Source organism: Ranitomeya imitator, chromosome 1 (assembly GCF_032444005.1).
Source record: "Ranitomeya imitator isolate aRanImi1 chromosome 1, aRanImi1.pri, whole genome shotgun sequence".
In the NCBI taxonomy this organism is placed as follows: Eukaryota; Metazoa; Chordata; class Amphibia; order Anura; family Dendrobatidae; genus Ranitomeya; species Ranitomeya imitator.
The window spans coordinates 499,914,693-499,938,804 of record NC_091282.1 but is presented as its reverse complement, the minus strand read 5'-3'; the positions used below and the strand labels follow the sequence as shown (position 1 = coordinate 499,938,804).

The window sequence follows — 24,112 nt, the reverse complement described above, 5'->3', positions numbered from 1 at the left end:
CAATAACTTTTTTTTGAAAAGACGTAGAGGGCTGAAATTTCGTGACATCTCTACATTTTTGGTCCAGAATATATTGGCCAAATTTCAATAAAATATCTCCACCCGCTTCCGAGATAAGGGGTCGAGATCTTTTTGCATCCATAACAAGCTGCATAGGTACAAATGTACCTCATATATTTTGAATGAAGATAATGCAAGGGAAAAAGCATAAATTTTTTTTTAATGATAATGCTATTTAACTATTATAAACAAGTAAAAAACTGTTCATTTACATTATAAAAGAAAATGTAAGAAACTTTTTTTTATTGATTTTCTTTGCAAGTAATGCATGTTGGCTTTGCTACAGAGTGTTCATCGCAAATGGGTTTCACACAAACCACACAAGACTTTCTAGTCTTGCGTTGTTTTCGCCTCAGGTCTCTGCAGACATAGCAACTACCAACAACAGGGGAGGGTCCACGACTACCATGAGGTATTTTGGGGCCAGCTGCTGGCTGCGATGCTACCACAATGCATCGTCCAAGCACCATTTCTACTGCACCTCGAAGAAAATGGTTTCTCATTATCATTTTGTTTGTACTACGATCTTCAATTGCAATCATACACAGCTGATTTGCGAGATCTTTCAGGAACTTTCTTCGTTGATCCTTTGCCCTGAAGCTTGGATTGTGTTCTCTGTAGATGATGTAGGATGCTAACCCACTGACATCAATCATATTGTAGAAAAATGCCAAAGTCCAACGTGATGTTCGTCGTTTCACAGTGTACTCTCCCAACATTTTATCCATAACATCAACGCCACCTTTTGTTATGTTGTAGTATTTTATTATCTCTGGCTTGGCTGCTAGTGTCTCTTCAACTTCTCCCGTCATGTGCATAGATGATAGAAGCACGACTGATTTGTTCTTCTTTGGTACATATGAACAGACTGTTGCATCATGATTGTAGGCAAAATTTGTCGAGTATACAGGCCTTTCTTTGGCAGGCTGCATGTTGTTAGGTAGGAACCTTTTGTTTTTTCTCACTGTACCAACTAGTGTCATGTTCCAGGAGTTCAATACCTTAGCTAGTTCCATGGTTGTAAAGAAGTTATCGGTGGTGACATTTCTTCCAGAGCCTTTATACGAGCTCACTAGGTCCAATACTGTTCGTTCTCCAATGTTTACTTGTCGAGGACCATCAGTTGGTTTCCCAGTGTAGAGCTGACCTTGTAAAGGGTAGGCATTTGATGAGTCACAAGCCCAGAAAATCTTTATGCCATATTTAGCTGGTTTTGAAGGTATATACTGGGTAAATTTAGTATGACCTCTAAATGGAAATAATTGCTCGTCGACGGTGATACAATGATATGGCTTGTAGGCTCTCTCCAGATTACTGTTCAGCATTGTCCAGATGTCCCGTATTGGTGCAGCTTTATCTGTTTGCACACGTTCTGCACGTGTATTTTCGTTGTCAAACCTGATAAATCTGAGTATCATCTTGAAGCGGTCACGAGACATGGCTGCACGTATAAGAGGCAGAGCAGCAACATTCCACATTTCCTCCAGATTCTCTTTGTTGGCTCTGTGCACACCAGCAGCAATCAGTATGCCCAAAAATGCATGAAGTTCAGTTTCAGTAAATTGCTTGAATGTTTTTTGTGGTGGCCGTTTGGAAGAATCAGGAAAACGTTGTACCAGTTCGTTGTTGTAAGCATCACAAACTCTCTTGGCCTTTCGATTCGTTTCCCGTAATATGATGTCACACATCTCGGGAGTCATGATGGACTTGAATAGCTCTTTTGCTGTATATAGGTTGCTGATTGCTGCAGGGCCACCTCTTTGTCGTAGGACATTACGAGATTTTGTTTGTGCATTTGGCAGTGGATTACTGCACCATTGAGTTTCATCCTTAGCAGTCCAAATGTCGCCTGCACTTTGAGGCACAGAATCATCCTCAACACTTTCGTCTGATTCGTATTCATTTTCATGCTCTATGACCATTTCTTGTTCAATGTCTGAATCTTCTTCAGTAACATCCACTTGTGGTACATAGTTTTCATCATCAGATGGAACATATGGTTCATCCTCATGCTCAGAATCAGATTCTTCTAGCATTCGCATTATTTCGTCAGACGTAAATCTGTAAATATGAAAAAATGTAAAATAAATAATTTTCCGAAATACTACATTATTGGCTTTTCACAAAATTATACTAACCTGCAAACACGTTTTCTTGGATTATGGCGGAAACTAGATCCAGCATTACTATCACTCATGATGACTTGCTAGATGAATTTTGGCTTCGTATTTTGTGCTGAATATAAATAAAACATCGTAAAACAATATGTAGATACTAATTATTATCCATTTTTCGTATAAAAATTATACCTATAGTGATAAGTTTCATACAAAATATATGTAAGCCAAGTCCAGGCTGAAAGACAATTTGACTGTTCTGTCCCCACATAATGAGAATAAAGGTATAACTGGCTGTTAGATGCTGTGAGACTTTCCTACCTTCGTTTCCAAGAAATTGAAGACTTCACAAGCCTAGAAATGTGTGCTCACAGCAATGAGATGAACAGCAAAATGGCTAATGAGAGGAGGGAGGCAGGAAGACAAGTAGAAGCCACTCCCAGTTTGAATTAACTTAATTGACAGCAACATAAGTGACCAGTAACAACACTGAACAATAGATATCAGCATAACATTTGTAGCTGAATGAACTTTAGTTTCTGAAACCAAGTAAAGTCTTCCCACAGTGGAGGTATATGTGAAGGTACAATTGTACCTATGCAGCCTGTTAAGGTTGTAAAATTATGCAGCCTGACAAGGGTTAATAAGTGTTAATTATCAAGCCCGAGAACACAAAATGTGGATGATAAAGAAAATACACAGAAGCTGCATTTGAAATGTTAATGCTATCTTCTAATTTTCTGTTTTGTGAAGCTGTAGGGATGATAAGGCTGTAGTCATGCTGTTTTGATTATTTATATGCATGGTATATTTACAAAACTCCCCAGTAACCAACCAAACATTAGAATGATACCTTGACATGTAAGGCACTGTTCAGTGCAACTTCATTCTTGGATTTGGTCCAAATGAGTTCAACATAAAAACTTTGAAAATAGAACATTTCAATCCTCTCACAGTTTTTTATTTATTTTCATAAGTGAAAACAAGTTTGCCTGGCTCTGTTATCCATGCATGTGAGCTGGTACACGCAAAGATTCAAGGTAATCATATCCAGGTGTACAAAGAAATTATCACAATGGTTTTCATAAAACAAAAACATACTGTTCTATAGGCATTATTTTATTCGTGCCTCTAATGTTCATGCTTTCTATTAGAAAAAATATTGAAAAAAAAATCCCAATGATACATCTGTATTGTATTTTGTGTGTATCTTGTACAATTAAGAAGGAGAATCTTGACATGCTAAAGATGCACTCCCATCAAAGTTTTTCTGCTCTTAATGCATTGCAGTCATCAAATTATACAGCACTGTGTACTTACAATTGCTCATTTTGACTTTCTACCCAGCTAATTCTTCTCTTTTCTCTGTTCTATGTAGAAACATAAAGTCTCTTTTCCCTGCCTAAATCATTCCCTTCTTCAACTCCTGATCCAGTTGCCCCCTCTCCCTGCCTAGGATTATTGCATTGAGTTATGACTTGTACAGGGAAAATTGACCTCCTGTTTCTACATAGAGCTTACAAGGATTCTGCTAGTCAGTTTTTAATCACATGATGTCATAGACCTAATGGAAAAAACAAAAATTAACTGGGTAGAAAGGCAAATTGAGCAATTGTAAGTACACAGTGCTGTATACTATGATGACTGCAATGTATAAAGAGGTTAACAACTTTGATGGGAGTGCTTCTTTAAGATAAAATACTCATCTTGATCAATCATCACTTTTGTTCTTTGATTAAAAAAATTGTAAATGATGCCATTATTTAGTACTCAAATAATATTATTATAATACTTCCATTTGATGCCCCATACTATCAATATTTAGTGCTAAAATAATACAGCTATACAATGTGCAAATTCTACAGCTGAACCATTACCCACATATTACTAATATGTAGAGCTCACATTTTATTGCCCAATATTTTCCAGATGTCAGCCCTAAGCATTGTCCACACTATCAAATTAAATAGTTGAATAACATAAACTGTCATGTCATGGGCTCTCAAGCAGCCATATCAGTGTAAGCTGCAGTGTTTAAGGAGTTTCCAGAAAACAGTGCACACATTACCAGCTTTATAGTGTCCAAATAGTGCCAAGCAGTGATCATATTGAACACAATGTATTCACCTGCTACACAGTGTTCAAAGTAAACTGTCATACAGCTCCCAAATATAATATATTGTCCATAGTGCCCTAATACACATAAAACCTAAACAATGCCTAACATGTAGAAATCATTATTGTTAGTTTCTTTTGTTTTCAAAATGTCATTCTCCTTAATTGTCACTGTTCCAATTAAGAAAGCATGGTGATTATTTAGATTTTTCTATATTATTATAACCTAGTCTTGATTGATAACTTCAAAGGTGCATTCAAGGCTACTATAGTAACTCGGCATGAACTAGCAAAAATGGAAGAGAAGGAAGCATAGCATGGCATAATAAAAATTTACTGTTTAAAAAAAAAAATTTGCATAGCACTCGGACCAATGTTAATCTATGAGGCAGCTCCCATCACCATTGTGTTGCGATTTGCACAGTATATCGACCGAGAATCGCCAATGAAAGTCTATGGGTGCAAGAAAAACTTGCACACCACACGGACCATCAGTGTGACTTGCGAGAAATATGCACCGGAGTCCTTTAGAAAAGCCAACAATTCAGTGCGGTGTACAGTAAAATCACACTGACAGGTTAGAATAGAATGGATAAAATAAATGTCTACACATAATATATGTATATACATATATATGTATATATGTATATATATATATATATATATATATATATATATACTGCATGTATATACTACTCAAGAAATAAAGGGAATTCTTAAACAGAATATCACTACAAGTAAATCAAATTTTGGTGACATCAAACTGTCCACTTAGGAAGCAACACTGTTTGACAATCAATTTCACATGCTGTTGTGCAAATGGATTAAACAACAGATGGAAATCATTGGTAATTATCAAGACACACTCAATAAAGGAGTGGCTCTGCAGGTGGGGACCACAGACCACATCTCAGTGCCAATGCTTTCTGGCTGATGTTTTGATCACTTTTGAATGTTGGCTGTGCTTTCACACTCGTGGTAGCATAAGACGGACTCTACAACCCACACAACTGGCTCAGGTAATGCAGCTCATACAGGATGGCACATCAATGCGAGTTGTGGCAAGAAAGTTGGCTGTGTCTCAGCGTAGTGTCCAGAGGCTGGAGGTGCTACGAGGAGACAGGCCAGTACACCAGGAGACGTGGAGGGGGCCATAGGAGGGCAACAACCCAGCAGCAGGACTGATACCTCAGTCTTTGTGCAAGGAGGAACAGGCGGAGCACTGCCAGAGCCTTGCAAAATGACCTCCAGCAGGCCACAAATGTTTATGTGTATGCACAAACGGTTAGAAACATACTCCATGAGGATGGTCTGAGTGATTGACGTCCATAAATGGGGGTTGTGCTCACATCACAACACCATGCAGGATGCTTGGCATTTGCCACAGAACACCAGGATTGGCAAATTCGCCACTGGCACCCTGAGCTCTTCACAGATGAAAGCAGGTTCACATGAGCACATGTGACAGACATGACACAGTCTGGAGATGACGTGGAGAGCGATCTGCTTCCTGCAACATCTTTCAGCATGGCCAGTTTGGCAGTAGGTCAGTAATGGGGTGGGTGGCATATTGTTGGAAGGCCGTACAGCCCTCTATTTGCTTGCCAGAGGTAGCCTGACTGCCATTAGGTACCAAGATAAGATCCTCAGACCCTTTGTGAGACCATATGCTGGTGCAGTGGGCCCTGGGTTCCACCTAATGCAGGAGAATGCCAGTCTTCATATGGCTGCAGTGTATCTGCAAGATGAAGGTATTGAAGCTATGGACTGGCCCGCCCGTTCCCCAGACCTGAGTCCGATTGAACACATCTGGGATGTCATGTCTCGCACCATCCACCAATGTCATTTTGCGCCACAGACTGTCCAGGAGTTGGTGGATGCTTTAGTCCAGGTCTGGGAGGAGATCCCTCAGGAGACCATCCGCCGCCTCATCAGGAGCATGCCCAGGCATTGTAGGGAGGTCATGCAGGCACGTGGAGGCCACACACACTATTGAGCATCATTTCCTTGACTTGAGGCATTTCCAATTAAGTTGGATCAGCCTGTAACTTTTTTTTTCCACTTTGATTTTGAGCATCATTCCAACTCCAGACCTCCGTGGGTATTAGTTCTGATTTACATTGATAATTTTTAGGTTTTATTGTTCTCAACACATTCCACTATGCTATGAATAAAGATTTACAACTGGATTATTTCATTCGGTGATATCTAGGATGTGGGATTTTAGTGTTCCCTTTATTTTTTGGGGCAGTGTATATATATGTCATTGACATACATACAGTATATATATATCTTGATATTTCATAGAGTTAGATAGCAGAATAGCCGATAATTTAATTGTCGGCTTTTGCTAAATCATTACCGAACCAGACAGGATATGAGACATGGTTTACATACAGTAAACCATTGCATATCTGTTATATTTTTATATATCCCTCCCTAATAGTGTTAGTAGTGTGTGTGTGTAAAATTTTGGAGCTAAAAGTGTTAAATTAAAGGATTAATTCATGTAAAAAACTGGCTCCCTCCCAATTTTCTCTGTCAGAGAGGGAAAGCCAGTGACTGAGGGCAGATATTAATAGCCAGATAGGGCCATGGTTATTGCATCCCCCTTGCTAAAATCATCTGCCCCCTGCCACCCCAGAAAAGGCGCATCTGTAAGATGCGCCTATTCCGGCACTTAGCCTTTCTCTTCCCACTGCCCTATAGCATTGGCATATGGGGTAATAAGGGGTTAATATCACCTTGCTATTGTAAGGTGGTAATAAGCCTGAAGACGGGGGGGTGGAGGGCACCATCGTACTTATAACTAACTGGGATCCACCCGGAGTATGTCAAACAGAAGTAATGTCAAAGAAAAAACAAAAAAGAGACATACACAAAACCGGGGATCACCAAAAAAGGGGAAATAGTACTTATAATATAATAATCAATTTTATTAAAGTCAAAACGAGACACATCACATAGTTAAACACATTTAACTAGTTAATAATGGAGGGTATCCATTATTAATCCAATAGTATGGTTAAAATGGTTAAAAATACACATACACATTAAGAATAAAGTCTTTTAATGAAATAATTAAAAACACAGGTTTAATATCTTCATTGCACTCTCAATCCAAGCGAAGCCCTCGTTTTCCTGTAAAAAAAATCCAAAATAAAAAAGCAACAATATCCCATACCTGTCCGCCGTACAGTCAAGTCCCACACTGTGAATCCATCTCAAGGAGTTAAAAAGTTTACAACCTGGAGCGGTGCTAATGCTACTGGCCGGGCTGTAAACAACGGAGGAATGAATGAAAAGCTGCCTGCGCAGCCTCCTTGCCTGACCGGACATGAACTCTGTAGCGTGGGAAAGTTTCTGAACATTTTGCCACACTGTCAAGTTCGCCGTGTCAGGTGGGCCAACTACCCCTGACATCACTGAGCATGCACAGGCTCCCCACCTGAACTGACAGCGGTGGGAACTGACAGCAGTGAACTGACAGCGTGGGAAAATGTTCAGAAACTTTCCCATGTTACAGAGTTTATGTCTGGTCAGGTGGTGAGGCTGCGCAGGCAGCTTTTCATTCATTCCTCCATGGTTTACAGTCTGGCCGGTAGCATTAGCACCGCTCCGGGTTGTAAACTGTTTAACCCCTTGAGATGGATTGCAGCATGGGACTTGGCTGTACTCCGGTCAGGTATGGGATATTGTTGCTTTTTTATTTTGGATTTTTTTTTACAGAAGAGCGAGGGCTTTGCTTGGATTGAGAGTGAAATTAAGATGTTAAACCCATGTGTTTAATTATTTAATTAAAAGAATATATTCTTAATGTGTGTGTGTTTTTAACCCTTTCATACTATTGGATTAATAATGGATAGGTGTCTTATTGACCTCTCTCCATTATTAACCGGGCTTAATGTCACCTTACAAGAGTAAGGTGACATTAATCCCCTATTACCCCATATGCCACTGCCAGATGGCAATTGGAAGAGAGAGGCTAAGTGGCGGAATAGGCGTATCTTACAGTTGCACCTTTTCTGGGGTGGCTGGGGGCAGATTTTTTTAGCAGGGGGGCAATAACCATGGTCCCTCTCTAGGCTATTAATATCTGCTCTCAGTCACTGGCTTTCCCTCTCTGGCAGAGAAAATTGTGCGGGAGCCCATGCCATTTTTTTCCGTGAATTAATAATTTAAGTTAACACCTACAGCTCCAAAATTTTACACACACACTACTAACATTATTAGGGAGGGATATTATTATTATTTATATAGCACCATTAATTCCATGTTGCTGTACATGAGAAAGGGGTTATGTACAGAGTTATAGATATCATTTACAGTAAACAAATTTATAATGAGAGACTGATACAGAGGGGAGAGGACCCTGTCCTTGCGGACTTACATTCTATGGATATATAAAAATATAATGGATATGCAATGGTGTACTGTATGTAAACCATGTCTCATATCCTGTCGGGTTCGGTAGTGATGTAGCAAAATTTCCGACTTTTCAATATCTAACTCTGTATGAAAAAAAAAAAAAATATATATATATATATATATATATAGTACAGACCAAAAGTTTGGACCCACTTTCTCATTTAAAGATTTTTCTGTATTTTCATGACTATGAAAATTGTAAATTCACACTGAAGGCATCAGAACTATGAATTAACACATGTGGAATTATATACTTAGGTTCTTCAGAGTAGCCACTTTTTGCTTTGATGACTGCTTTGCACACTCTTGGCATTCTCTTGGTGAGCTTCAAGAGGTAGTCACCGGAAATGGTTTTCACTTCACAGGTGTGCCCTGTCAGGTTTAATAAGTGGGATTTCTTGCCTTATAAATGGGTTTGGGACCATCAATTGCGTTGAGCAGAAGTCTGGTGGATACACAGCTGATAATCCTCAATAGACTGTTAGAATTTTTGTTATGGCAAGAAAAAAGCAGCTAAGTAAAGAAAAATGTGTGGCCATCATTACTTTAAGAAATGAAGGTCAGTCAGTCCGAAAAATTGGTAACATTTTGAAAGTGTCCCCAAGTGCAGTTGCAAAAACCATCAAGCGCTACAAAGAAACTGGCTCACATGAGGACTGCCCAAGGAAAGGAAGACCAAGAGTCACTTCTGCTTCTGAGGATAAGTTTATCTGAGTCACCAGCCTCAGAAATTGCAGCTCAGATTAGAGACCAGGTCAATGCCTCACTGAGTTCTAGCAGCAGACACATCTCTACAACAACTGTTAAGAGAGACTCTGTGCAGGAGGCCTTCATGGTAAAATAGCTGCTAGGAAACCACTGCTAAGGACAGACAACAAGCAGAAGAGACTTGTTTGGGCTAAAGAACACAAGGAATGGACATTCGACCAGTGGAAATCTGTGCTTTGGTCTGATGAATAGTCACAAGAAAAAATCCAGTATACTGTGCCAAGAAAAAGATACCATTTTTATTGGAGGAAACTAAACAAAGTTTAGACATAAATAATTCAAAATAAATCCAAAAATCAGTCAATATCACAGTTCAGGTCACTACTTAAACTATAGTGGGGAAATATTCCAACACCAACCTGACCAACACCCTATGTATGCAGTGCTTAGTATACTCTTATCACATGGTCCAATAGACTATAGTATCTCAGCTGTGAACTACGTGCTCATGAGACCATATTAAAGTCTATTAACCGATAGCACTTACATTTGGGGTGGTCCGTTGTGTGTGGTTATCCCCTAGGGCCCCAATGCGCGTTTCGTCTCTTCGTCAGGAGGCGAATGCTGGAGGGGAGGGGTGGCTACCTTAAATAGGAAGGGCAGCCAATGAAGAGCCTGGTTTCATTTTGTATAGACATGCTTGTTGTCACGGAGTTCACATCCAGTTTATATCTCACGTGCGCCGCTGATATCATCCATCTATGCGACGCCGTGGTTTGTGGCCGTGGAACGCAAGCTCAACCCGGGCTGTCATAGAGACGTCGCAGGTGTCCTGCCTCCGATGCCTGCTCCCCAAAGCGCCAATGGACGTAGCAACCGAGCAGACATCATACTGGAAGGAATACAAATTTCAACGTGATCATTTATGAATTTAGATAAGTGTGTAAAAATACACAGTGCTTAACCCCTTTACCCCCAAGGGTGGTTTGCACGTTAATGACCGGGCCAATTTTTACAATTCTGACCACTGTCCCTTTATGAGGTTATAACTCTGGAACGCTTCAATGGATCCTGGTGATTCTGACATTGTTTTCTCGTGACATATTGTACTTCATGACAATGGTAAAAATTCTTTGATAGTACCTGCGTTTATTTGTGAAAAAAACGGAAATTTGGCGAAAATTATGAAAATTTCGCAATTTTCCAACTTTGAATTTTTATGCAATTAAATCACAGAGATATGTCACACAAAATACTTAATACGTAACATTTCCCACATGTCTACTTTACATCAGCACAATTTTGGAACCAAAATTTTTTTTTGTTAGGGAGTTATAAGGGTTAAAAGTTGACCAGCAATTTCTCATTTCTACAACACCATTTTATTTTAGGGACCACATCTCATTTGAAGTCATTTTGAGGGGTCTATATGATAGAAAATACCCAAGTGTGACACCATTCTAAAAACTACACCCCTCAAGGTGCTCAAAACCATATTCAAGAAGTTTATTAACCCTTCTGGTGCTTCACAGGAATTTTTTGAATGTTTAAATAAAAATGAACATTTAACTTTTTTTCACAAAAAATTTACTTCAGCTCCAATTTGTTTTATTTTACCAAGGGTAACAGGAGAAAATGGACCCCAAACATTGTTGTACAATTTGTCCTGAGTATGCCAATACCCCACATGTGGGGGTAAACCACTGTTTGGGCGCATGGCAGAGCTCGGAAGCGAAGGAGTGCCATTTGACTTTTCAATGCAAAATTGACTGGAATTGAGATGGGACGCCATATTTTGTTTGGAGAGCCCCTGATGTGGCTAAACATTGAAACCCCCCACAAGTGACACCATTTTGGAAAGTAGACCCCCTAAGGAACTTATCTAGAGGTGTGGTGAGCACTTTGACCCACCAAGTGCATCACAGAAGTTTATAATGTAGAACCGTAAAAATAAAAAATCATATTTTTTCACAAAAAATATCTTTTCGCCCCCAATTTTTTATTTTCCCAAGGGTAAGAGAAGAAATTGGACCCCAAAAGTTGTTGTACAATTTGTCCTGAGTACGCTGATAGCCCATGTGTGGGGGTAAACCACTGTTTGGGCGGATGGGAGAGCTCGGAAGGGAAGGAGCGCCGTTTGACTTTTCAACGCAAAATTGACAGGAATTGAGATGGGACGCCATGTTGCGTTTGAAGAGCCACTGATGTGCCTAAACATTGAAACCCCCCACAAGTGACACCATTTTGGAAAGTAGACCCCCTAAGGAACTTATCTAGAGGTGTGGTGAGCACTTTGACCCACCAAGTGCTTCACAGAAGTTTATAATGTAGAACCGTAAAAATAAAAAATCATATTTTTTCACAAAAATTATCTTTTCGCCCCCAATTTTTTATTTTCCCAAGGGTAAGAGAAGAAATTGGACCCCAAAAGTTGTTGTACAATTTGTCCTGAATACGCTGATACCCCATATGTGGGGGTAAACCACTGTTTGGGCGGATGGGAGAGCTCGGAAGGGAAGGAGCGCCGTTTGACTTTTCAAAGCAAAATTGACAGGAATTGAGATAGAACGCCATGTTGCGTTTGAAGAGCCACTGATATGCCTAAACATTGAAACCCCCCACAAATGACACCATTTTGGAAAGTAGACCCCCTAAGGAACTTATCTAGAGGTGTGGTGAGCACTTTGACCCACCAAGTACTTCACAGAAGTTTATAATGCAGAGCCGTAAAAATAAAACAAAATTTTTTTCCCACAAAAATTATTTTTTTAGCCCCCAGTTTTGTATTTTCCTGAGGGTAACAGGAGAAATTGGATCACAAAAGTTGTTGCCCAATTTGTCCTGAGTGCGATGATACACCATATGTGGGGGGAACCACTGTTTGGGCACATGGGAGGGCTCAGAAGGGAAGGAGTGCCATTTGAATGCAGACTTAGATGGAATGGTCTGCAGGTGTCACATTGCGTTTGCAGAGCCCCTAATGTACCTAAACAGTAGAAACCCCCCACAAGTGACACCATTTTGGAAAGTAGACCCCCTTAGGAACTTATCTAGATGTGTGCTGAGCGCTTTGACCCACCAAGGGCTTCACAGAAGTTTATAATGGAGAGCCGTAAAAATAAAACAAAATTTTTTTCCCACAAAAATTATTTTTTAGCCCCCAGTTTTGTATTTTCCCGAGGGTAACAGGAGAAATTCGACCCCACAATTTGTTGTCCAATTTGTCCTGAGTGCGCTGATACCCCATATGTGGGGGGGAACCACTGTTTGGGCGCATGGGAGGGCTCGGAAGGGAAGGAGCTCCTTTTGGAATGAGGACTTAGATGGAATGGTCTGCAGGTGTCACATTGCATTTGCAGAGCCCCTAATGTACCTAAACAGTAGAAACCTCCCACAAGTGACACCATTTTGGAAACTAGACCCCCTAAGGAACTCATCTAGATGTGTTGTGATAGCTTTGAACCCCCAAGTGTTTCACTACAGTTTGTAACGCAGAGCCGTGAAAATTAAAAAAAAAAATCTTTCCCCCCAAAATTATTTTTTAGCCCCCAGTTTTGTATTTTCCCGAGGGTAAGAGGAGAAATTCGACCGCAAAAGTTGTTGTCCAATTTGTCCTGAGTACGCTGATACCCCGTATGTTGGGGGAAACCACTGTTTGAGCGCATGGGAGGGCTCGGAAGGGATGGAGCGCCATTTGGAATGCAGACTTAGATGGAATGGTCTGCAGACGTCACATTGCGTTTGCAGAACCCCTAATGTACCTAAACAGTAGAAACCCCCCACAAGTGACCCCATATTGGAAACTAGACCCCCCCAAGGAACTAATCTAGATGTGTTGTGAGAACTTTGAACCCCCAAGTGTTTCACTACAGTTTATAACGCAGAGCCGTGAAAATAAAAAATCTTTTTTTTTTCGCACAAAAAATATGTTTTAGCCCCGAGTTTTGTATTTTCCCAAGGGTAACAGGAGAAATTGGACCCCAAAAGTTGTTGTCCTATTTGTCCTGAGTACGCTGATACCCCATATGTTGGGGTAAACCCCTGTTTGGGCACACGGGAGAGCTCGGAAGGGAAGAAGCACTGCTTTACTTTTTCAACGCAGAATTGGCTGGAATTGAGATTGGACGCCATGTCGCGTTTGGAGAGCCCCTGATGTACCTAAACAGTGGAAACCCCACAATTATAACTGAAACCCTAATCCAAACACATCCCTAACCCTAATCCCAACAGTAACCCTAACCACACCTCTAACCCAGACACACCCCTAACCCTAATCCCAACCCTATTCCCAACCGTAAATGTAATCTAAACCCTAACTGTAACTTTAGCCCCAACCCAAACTGTAGCCCTAGCCCTAACCCTAATCCTAACCCTAGCCCTAACCCTAGCCCTAACCATAGCCCTAACCCTAGCCCTAACCCTAACCCTAGCCCTAACCCTAGCCCTAACCCTAGCCCTAACCCTAACCCTAGCCCTAGCCCTAACCCTAACCCTAGCCCTAACCCTAGCCCAAACCCTAACCCTAGCCCTAGCCCTAACCCTAGCTCTAACCCTAGCCCTAACCCTAGCCCTAACTCTAACCCTAGCCCTAATGGGAAAATGGAAATAAATACATTTTTTTAATTTTTCCCTAACTAAGGGGGTGATGAAGGGGGGTTTGATTTACTTTTATAGCGGGTTTTTTAGCTGATTTTTATGATTGGCAGCCGTCACACACTGAAAGACGCTTTTTATTGCAAAAAATATTTTTTGCGTTACCACATTTTGAGAGCTATAATTTTTCTATATTTTGATCCACAGAGTCATGTGAGGTCTTGTTTTTTGCGGGACGAGTTGACGTTTTTATTGGTAACATTTTCGGGCACGTGACATTTTTTGATCGCTTTTTATTCCAATTTTTGTGAGGCAGAATGACCAAAAACCAGCTATTCATGAATTTCTTTTGGGGGAGGCGTTTATACCGTTCCGCGTTTGGTAAAATTGATAAAGCAGTTTTATTCTTCGGGTCAGTACGATTACAGCGACACCTCATTTATATCATTTTTTTATGTTTTGGCGCTTTTATACGATAAAAACTATTTTATAGAAAAAATAATTATTTTGGCATCGCTTTATTCTCAGGACTATAACTTTTTTATTTTTTTGCTGATGATGCTGTATGGCAGCTCGTTTTTTGCGGGACAAGATGACGTTTTCAGCCGTACCATGGTTATTTATATCTGTCTTTTTGATCGCGTGTTATTCCACTTTTTGTTCGGCGGTATGATAATAAAGCGTTGTTTTTTGCCTCGTTTTTTTTTTTTTTTCTTACGGTGTTTACTGAAGGGGTTAACTAGTGGGCCAGTTTTATAGGTCGGGCCGTTATGGACGCGGCGATACTAAATATGTGTACTTTTATTGTTTTGTTTTTTTTATTTAGATAAAGAAATGTATTTATGGGAATAATATATATATTTTTTTTCATTATTTTGGAATATTTTTTTTTATTTTTTTTTACACATTTGAAAATTTTTTTTTTTTACTTTTTTATTTTGTCCCAGGGGGGGACATCACAGATCAGTGATCTGACAGTTTGCACAGCACTCTGTCAGATCACTGATCTGATAGCAGTGCAGGCTGCTTCACAGTGCCTGCTCTGAGCAGGCTCTGTGAAGCCACCTCCCTCCCTGCAGGACCCGGATCCGCGGCCATCTTGGATCCGGGGCTCGAGCAGGGAGGGAGGGAGGTAAGACCCTCGCAGCAACACGATCACATCGCGTTGCTGCGGGGGGCTCAGGGAAGCCCGCAGGGAGCCCCCTCCCTGCGCGGTGCTTCCCTGCACCGCCGGCACATCGCGATCATCTTTGATCGCGGTGTGCCAGGGGTTAACGTGCCGGGGGCGGTCCGTGACCGCTCCTGGCACATAGTGCCGGATGTCAGCTGCGATAGGCAGCTGACACCCGGCCGCGATCGGCGGCGCTCCCCACGTGAGCGCCGCCGATCGCGCTGGACGTACTATCCCGTCCATGGTCATAGGGGCCCACCCCACATGGACGGGATAGTACGTCCGATGTCAGAAAGGTGTTAATAAAGTGCTAATTGATATGTGTGAAATATACTGTCATAGTGTTACATTACAAAGTAGTGCGCAGATAGAGAATTAAACCAATGTACTATATAATTGTCTAAGGGTCACTTCTGTCTGTCTGTCTGTCTGTCTATCTGTCTGTCTGTCTTTCTGTCTGTCTTTCTGTCAGTCTGTCATGAATATTCACTGGTCACGGCCTCTGTCTTTCATGGAAATTCAAGTCGCTGATTGGTCGGGGGAAAACAGCCACAACCAATCAGCGATGGGCACAGTCAGGCGGCAAAATGGCCGCTCCTTCCTCCCCGCAGTCAGTGCCCGCTCCATAATCCCCTCCAGTCAGCGCTCACACAGGGTTAATGGCAGCGCTAATGGACCGCGTTATGCCGTGGTGTAACGCACTCCGTGAATGCTGCTATTAACCTTGTGTGACCAACTTTTTACTATTGATGCTGCCTATGCAGCATCATTAGTAAAATTATCTAATGTTAAAAATAATAATAGAAAAAAACGTTTTATACTCACTGTCCGTCAGCCCCTAGGATCCAGAACAGGCCTTTCCCGCTCCTCGCGACATTCCGGTGACCGCTCCATGCATTGCGATCTTGCGTGATGATGACATAGCGGTCTCGTGAGACCGCTACGTCATCATCTCGCGAGACCGCAATGCACTCTTGAGACCGGAGCGCGCGAGTAGTGTCGGTAACCGCTTCGCCATGATCCGGGGGCCAATGGAAGGTGAGTATATAACTATTTTTATTTTATTTTTTTTAACAGGGATATGATGCCCACATTGCTTTATACTGCGTGGGCTGTGCAATATACTACATTGGGCAGCACGGTGGCAGCAGCCTTGCAGCACTGGAGTCCTGGGTTCAAGCCCCACTAAGAACAACATCTGCAAAGAGTTTGTATGTTCTCTCCGTGTTTGCGTGGGTTTCCTCCAGGTACTCCGGTTTCCTCCCACATTCCAAAGACATACTGATAGGGAATTTAGATTGGGAGCCCCAACGGGGACAGCGATGATAATGTGTGCAAACTGTAAAGCGCTGCGGAATATGTTAGCGCTATATAAAAATAAAGATTATTATTAAAGATTATTATGGGCTGTGCAATATACTACGTGGGCTGTGCAATATACTACGAGGGCTGTGTAATATACTACGTGGGCTGTGCAATATACTACGTGGGCTGTGCAATATACTACGTGGGCTGTGCAATATACTACGTGGGCTGTGCAATATACTACGTGGCCTGTGCAATATACTACATGGGCTGTGCAATATACTACGTGGGCTGTGCAATATACAACGTGGGCTGTGCAATATACTACGTGGGCTGGGCAATATACTGCGTGGGCTGTGCAATATACTACGTGGGCTGTGCAATATACTACGTGGGCTGTGCAATATACTGCGTGGGCTTTGCAATATACTACATGGGCTGTGCAATATACTATGTAGGCTGTGCAATATACTATGTGGGCTGTGCAATAGGCTGTGCAATATACAGCAGGGGCTGTGTAATATACTACGTGGGCTGTGCAATATGCTATGTGGGCTGTGCTATATACTAAGTGGGCTGTGCAATATACTACGTGGGCTGTGCAATATACTACGTGGCTGTGCAATATACTACATGGGCTGTGCTATACACTACGTGTGCTGTGTTATACACTACGCGGCCTGTGTTATACACTACGTGGCCTGTGTTATACACTACGTGGCCTATGTTATATACTGCGTGCATCTTCATAAATTAACTACATGCATATTCTAGAATACCCGATGCGTTTGAATCGGGCTACCATCTAGTAGCTCCTATAATATCCCGAATCCTGTGTCTCAGGGACATACTAATAGGGTACGTGTATAGAAGAAATACGTAAACAAATCCTACACATATAATTATTAAATGTCACCGAAATAAAAAAAAACTCACTAGTGAAACGTTGTCCTCTAATTAAGTGTCATCATGGTGTATTCATCGATTTATATCTATGTACATGTGCATACCCTATATAGACTAATAGTGCAAAATGGAAAGTGCATGTAAAAATCATTTATACATATTATACAATAACAGAAAAAATTACATTAATTAGAAGCATCCAAGTTAAAAAAAGACTGTATGATCACATATGATACTCCAAGTGTCATGGACCAATAACTGGATTGTAGATTGCTCATATGAACAGATGGTCCATATAAAGGTTAGTATCTTTCTCATATATCTATTCAGGTTCCCCTGAGTCGTTATCAAATCCAGTATTTGATCACTAAACCAGATGAGACAAAGGCTACCCAGCCAAGAAGAAAAGAACCTATGGCATAATAAATATAATTAGAGTCAGACAACATAAAATAAAGTAAAGATAATAAAACACCATGCAGTCAGGAATGAAACTCGGCTACATGACCTAAAAATCACCCCAAACCCAACCCAAGTTAAGAGATACCAATACCATTGCAAAAAAGAACTAAACCCAAAATTTTCATTAAGACCTACTGGTGTCACCATTTGTAAGCGGTAAATCCAGCGGCTTTCAGTTTGTGCCAGTTTTTTGAATAAATCTCCACCCCTTTGGCCCATTGATACCTGGTCAATTGCTCTCATTTTCAGGAGACTGGAATGTGAATTATGGAAATCCTTGAAATGCCTGGGTAAGGTCTTCAGCGGTTCATCCCTGGTACTGTTTTTTGATTTATCGATATTCCGCACATGTTCCCTTGCCCAGATTTTAAATTCGCATGTAGTCATTCCCACGTATATTTTTTTGCATGGGTGTTATGAAAGGCAATTCAGTACTACAATGGACATAGCGGTCAGAGCACATACAGTGATCTGACAATAACCCAAAATCATAGAACGAGCTCTGAGACGTGGGAACTCTGCAGACCGCAATCCCTAATCCTCTCCAAACAACACTAGAGGCAGCCGTGGATTGCGCCTAACTCTGCCTATGCAACTCGGCACAGCCTGAGAAACTAACTAGCCTGAAGATAGAAAATAAGCCTACCTTGCCTCAGAGAAATACCCCAAAGGAAAAGGCAGCCCCCCACATATAATGACTGTGAGTTAAGATGAAAAGACAAACGTAGAGATGAAATAGATTCAGCAAAGTGAGGCCCGACTTTCTTAACAGATCGAGGATAGAAAAGGTAACTTTGCGGTCTACACAAAACCCTAAAGAAAACCACGCAAGGGGGGTAAAAAGTCCCTCCGTACCGAACTAACGGCACGGAGGTACACCCTTTGCGTCCCAGAGCTTCCAGCAACAAATTAGACAAGCTGGACAGAAAAAATAGCAAACAAATAGCAAAGAAGAACTTAGCTATGCAGAGCAGCAGGCCACAGGAATGATCCAGGGAAAAGCAAGTCCAACACTGGAACATTGACAGGAAGCCAGGATCAAAGCATTAGGTGGAGTTAAGTAGAGAAGCACCTAACGACCTCACCAGATCACCTGAGGGAGGAAACTCAGAAGCCGCAGTACCACTTCCCTCCACCAACAGAAGCTCACAGAGAGAATCAGCCGAAGTACCACTTGTGACCACAGGAGGGAGCTCTGCCACAGAATTCACAACAGTACCCCCCCCTTGAGGAGGGGTCACTGAACCCTCACCAGAGCCCCCAGGCTGACCAGGATGAGCCACATGAAAGGCACGAACAAGATCGGGAGCATGGACATCAGAGGCAAAAACCCAGGAATTATCTTCCTGAGCATAATCCTTCCATTTAACCAGATACTGGAGTTTCCGTCTAGAAACACGAGAATCCAAAATCTTCTCCACAATATACTCCAATTCCCCCTCCACCAAAACCGGGGCAGGAGGATCAACAGATGGAACCATAGGTGCCACGTATCTCCGCAACAATGACCTATGGAATACGTTATGTATGGAAAAAGAATCTGGAAGGGTCAGACGAAAAGACACAGGATTAAGAACCTCAGAAATCCTATACGGACCAATGAAACGAGGTTTAAACTTAGGAGAGGAAACCTTCATAGGAATATGACGAGAAGATAACCAAACCAGATCCCCAACACGAAATCGGGGACCCACACGGCGTCTGCGATTAGCGAAACGTTGAGCCTTATCCTGGGACAAAGTCAAATTGTCCACTACATGAGTCCAAATCTGCTGCAACCTGTCCACCACAGTATCCACACCAGGACAGTCCAAAGACTCAACCTGTCCTGAAGAGAAATGAGGATGGAACCCAGAATTGCAGAAAAATGGCGAAACCAAGGTAGCCGAGCTGGCCCGATTATTAAGGGCGAACTCAGCCAAAGGCAAAAAGGACACCCAGTCATCCTGATCGGCAGAACCAAAGCATCTCAGATATGTTTCCAAGGTCTGATTGGTTCGTTCGGTCTGGCCATTAGTCTGAGGATGGAAAGCCGAGGAAAAAGACAAGTCAATGCCCATCCTACCACAAAAGGCTCGCCAAAACCTTGAAACAAACTGGGAACCTCTGTCAGAAACGATATTCTCTGGAATGCCATGTAAACGAACCACATGCTGGAAGAACAATGGCACCAAATCAGAGGAGGAAGGCAATTTAGACAAGGGTACCAGATGGACCATCTTAGAAAAGCGATCACAGACCACCCAAATGACTGACATCTTTTGAGAAACAGGAAGATCAGAAATAAAATCCATAGAGATATGTGTCCAAGGCCTCTTCGGGACCGGCAAGGGCAAAAGCAACCCACTGGCACGAGAACAGCAGGGCTTAGCCCGAGCACAAATCCCACAGGACTGCACAAAAACACGCACATCCCGCGACACAGACGGCCACCAAAAGGATCTAGCCACCAACTCTCTGGTACCAAAGATTCCAGGATGACCAGCCAACACCGAACAATGAACCCCAGAGATAACTTTATTGGTCCACCTATCAGGGACAAACAGTCTCTCCGCTGGACAACGATCAGGTTTATTAGCCTGAAATTTTTGCAGCACCCGCCGCAAATCAGGGGAGATGGCAGACACAATTACTCCTTCCTTGAGGATACCCGCCGGCTCAGACAAACCCGGAGAGTCGGGCACAAAACTCCTAGACAGAGCATCCGCCTTCACATTTTTAGAGCCCGGAAGGTACGAAATCACAAAGTCAAAACGGGCAAAAAACAGCGACCAACAAGCCTGTCTAGGATTCAACCGCTTAGGATTCAAGATAAGTCAAGTTCTTATGATCAGTCAATACCACCACGCGATGCTTAGCTCCTTCAAGCCAATGACGCCACTCCTCGAATGCCCACTTCATGGCCAGCAACTCTCGGTTGCCCACATCATAATTTCGCTCAGCAGGCGAAAACTTCCTGGAAAAAAAAGCGCATGGTTTCATCACTGAGCAATAATAACCTCTCTGCGACAAAACAGCCCCTGCTCCAATCTCAGAAGCATCAACCTCGACCTGGAACGGAAGAGAAACATCTGGTTGACACAACACAGGGGCAGAAGAAAAACGACGCTTCAAGTCTTGAAAAGCTTCCACAGCAGCAGAAGACCAATTGACCAAATCAGCACCCTTCTTGGTCAAATCGGTCAATGGTTTGGCAATACTAGAAAAATTGCAGATGAAGCGACGATAAAAATTAGCAAAGCCCAGGAACTTTTGCAGACTTTTCAGAGATGTCGGCTGAGTCCAATCATGGATGGCTTAGACCTTAACAGGATCCATCTCGATAGTAGAAGGGGAAAAGATGAACCCCAAAAATGAAACCTTCTGCACACCAAAGAGACACTTTGATCCCTTCACAAACAAAGAATTAGCACGCAGGACCTGAAAAACTGTTCTGACCTGCTTCACATGAGACTCCCAATCATCCGAGAAGATCAAAATGTCATCCAAGTACACAATCAGGAATTTATCCAGGTACTCTCGGAAGATGTCATGCATAAAGGACTGAAACACTGATGGAGCATTGGCAAGTCCGAATGGCATCACTAGATACTCAAAATGACCCTCGGGCGTATTAAATGCAGTTTTCCATTCATCTCCTCGCCTGATTCGCACCAGATTATACGCACCACGAAGATCTATCTTGGTGAACCAACTAGCCCCCTTAATCCGAGCAAACAAATCAGATAACAATGGCAAGGGGTACTGAAATTTAACCGTGATCTTATTTAGAAGGCGGTAATCTATTCAAGGTCTCAGCGAACCATCCTTCTTGGCTACAAAGAAGAACCCTGCTCCTAATGGTGACGATGACGGGCGAATATGCCCCTTCTCCAGGGATTCCTTCACATAACTGTGCATAGCGGCGTGCTCAGGCACGGATAAATTAAACAGTCGACCTTTTGGGAATTTACTACCAGGAATCAAATTGATAGCACAATCACAATCTCTATGCAGAGGTAGGGCTTTGGACTTGGGCTCATCAAATACATCCCGGTAATCAGACAAGAACTCTGGAACCTCAGAAGGGGTGGATGATGAAATTGACAGAAATGGAACATCACCATGTACCCCCTGACAACCCCAGCTGGACACTGACATGGATTTCCAATCTAATACTGGATTATGGGCTTGTAGCCATGGCAACCCCAACACGACCACATCATGCAGATTATGCAACACCAGAAAGCGAATAACCTCCTGATGTGCAGGAGCCATGCACATGGTCAGCTGGGTCCAGTATTGAGGCTTATTCTTGGCCAAAGGCGTGGCATCAATTCCTCTCAATGGAATAGGACACTGCAAGGGCTCTAAGAAAAACCCACAACGCTTAGCATACTCCAAGTCCATCAAATTCAGGGCAGCGCCTGAATCCACAAATGCCATGACAGAATACGATGACAAAGAGCAGATCAAGGTAACGGACAGAAGAAATTTTGACTGTACCGTACCAATGGTGGCAGACCTAGCGAACCGCTTAGTGCGCTTAGGACAATCAGAGATAGCATGAGTGGAATCACCACAGTAGAAACACAGCCCATTCAGACGTCTGTGTTCTTGCCGTTTAACTCTGGTCAAAGTCCTATCGCACTGCATAGGCTCAGGTTTAAGCTCAGGTAATACCGCCAAATGGTGCACAGATTTACGCTCACGCAAGCGTCGACCGATCTGAATGGCCAAAGACATAGACTCATTCAAACCAGCAGGCATAGGAAATCCCACCATGACATCCTTAAGGGCTTCAGAGAGCCCCTTTCTGAACATAGCTGCCAGCGCAGATTCATTCCATTGAGTGAGCACGGACCACTGTCTAAATTTCTGACAATATACCTCTATCTCATCCTGACCCTGACAAAAAGCCAGCAAATTTTTCTCTGCCTGATCCACTGAATTAGGTTCATCATACAGCAATCCGAGCGCCAGGAAAAACGCATCGATATTACTCAATGCAGGATCTCCTGGCGCAAGAGAAAATGCCCAGTCCTGAGGGTCGCCGCGCAAAAAAGAAATAACAATCAAAACCTGTTGAACTGGATCACCAGAGGAGCGAGGTTTCAAGGCCAGAAATAATTTACAATTATTTTTGAAACTCAGAAACTTAGTTCTATCTCCAAAAAACAAATCAGGAATAGGAATTCTTGGTTCCAACATAGCTTTCTGATCAATAGTGTCTTGAATCTTTTGTACTCTTGCCGAGAGCTGATCCACAAATGAAGACAGACTTCTAATGTCCATCGCTACACCTGTGTACTGAACCACCCAAATGTCTAGGGGAAAAAAAAGGCAAAACACAGTGCAAAGAAAAAAAAATGGTCTCAGAACTTCTTTTTTCCCTCTATTGAGAATCATTAGTACTTTTGGCTTCCTGTACTGTTATGAAAGGCAATTCAGTACTACAATGGACATAGCGGTCAGAGCACATACAGTGATCTGACAATAACCCAAAATCATAGAACGAGCTCTGAGACGTGGGAACTCTGCAGACCGCAATCCCTAATCCTCTCCAAACAACACTAGAGGCAGCCGTGGATTGCGCCTAACTCTGCCTATGCAACTCGGCACAGCCTGAGAAACTAACTAGCCTGAAGATAGAAAATAAGCCTACCTTGCCTCAGAGAAATACCCCAAAGGAAAAGGCAGCCCCCCACATATAATGACTGTGAGTTAAGATGAAAAGACAAACGTAGAGATGAAATAGATTCAGCAAAGTGAGGCCCGACTTTCTTAACAGATCGAGGATAGAAAAGGTAACTTTGCGGTCTACACAAAACCCTAAAGAAAACCACGCAAGGGGGGCAAAAAGACCCTCCGTACCGAACTAACGGCACGGAGGTACACCCTTTGCGTCCCAGAGCTTCCAGCAACAAATTAGAGAAGCTGGACAGAAAAAATAGCAAACAAATAGCAAAGAAGAACTTAGCTATGCAGAGCAGCAGGCCACAGGAATGATCCAGGGAAAAGCAAGTCCAACACTGGAACATTGACAGGAAGCCAGGATCAAAGCATTAGGTGGAGTTAAGTAGAGAAGCACCTAACGACCTCACCAGATCACCTGAGGGAGGAAACTCAGAAGCCGCAGTACCACTTCCCTCCACCAACAGAAGCTCACAGAGAGAATCAGCCGAAGTACCACTTGTGACCACAGGAGGGAGCTCTGCCACAGAATTCACAACACATGGGCATTGGGCATAGTAAATGACACCTGTAG

General features: G+C 42.4%; 1 protein-coding gene across 1 annotated transcript; it reads right to left on the bottom strand.

The window, feature by feature from the left end:
• Window positions 1-202: 202 nt before the first annotated feature.
• Window positions 203-2,298, bottom strand: LOC138657905 (piggyBac transposable element-derived protein 4-like). Its single transcript, XM_069745509.1, has 2 exons — window positions 2,199-2,298; window positions 203-2,121 (listed from the first exon to the last, which is right to left on the bottom strand). Exons 1-2 carry the CDS (start codon window positions 2,255-2,257, stop codon window positions 303-305), a joined length of 1,878 nt encoding a protein of 625 aa, XP_069601610.1. The 5' UTR covers window positions 2,258-2,298; the 3' UTR covers window positions 203-302.
• Window positions 2,299-24,112: the final 21,814 nt, after the last annotated feature.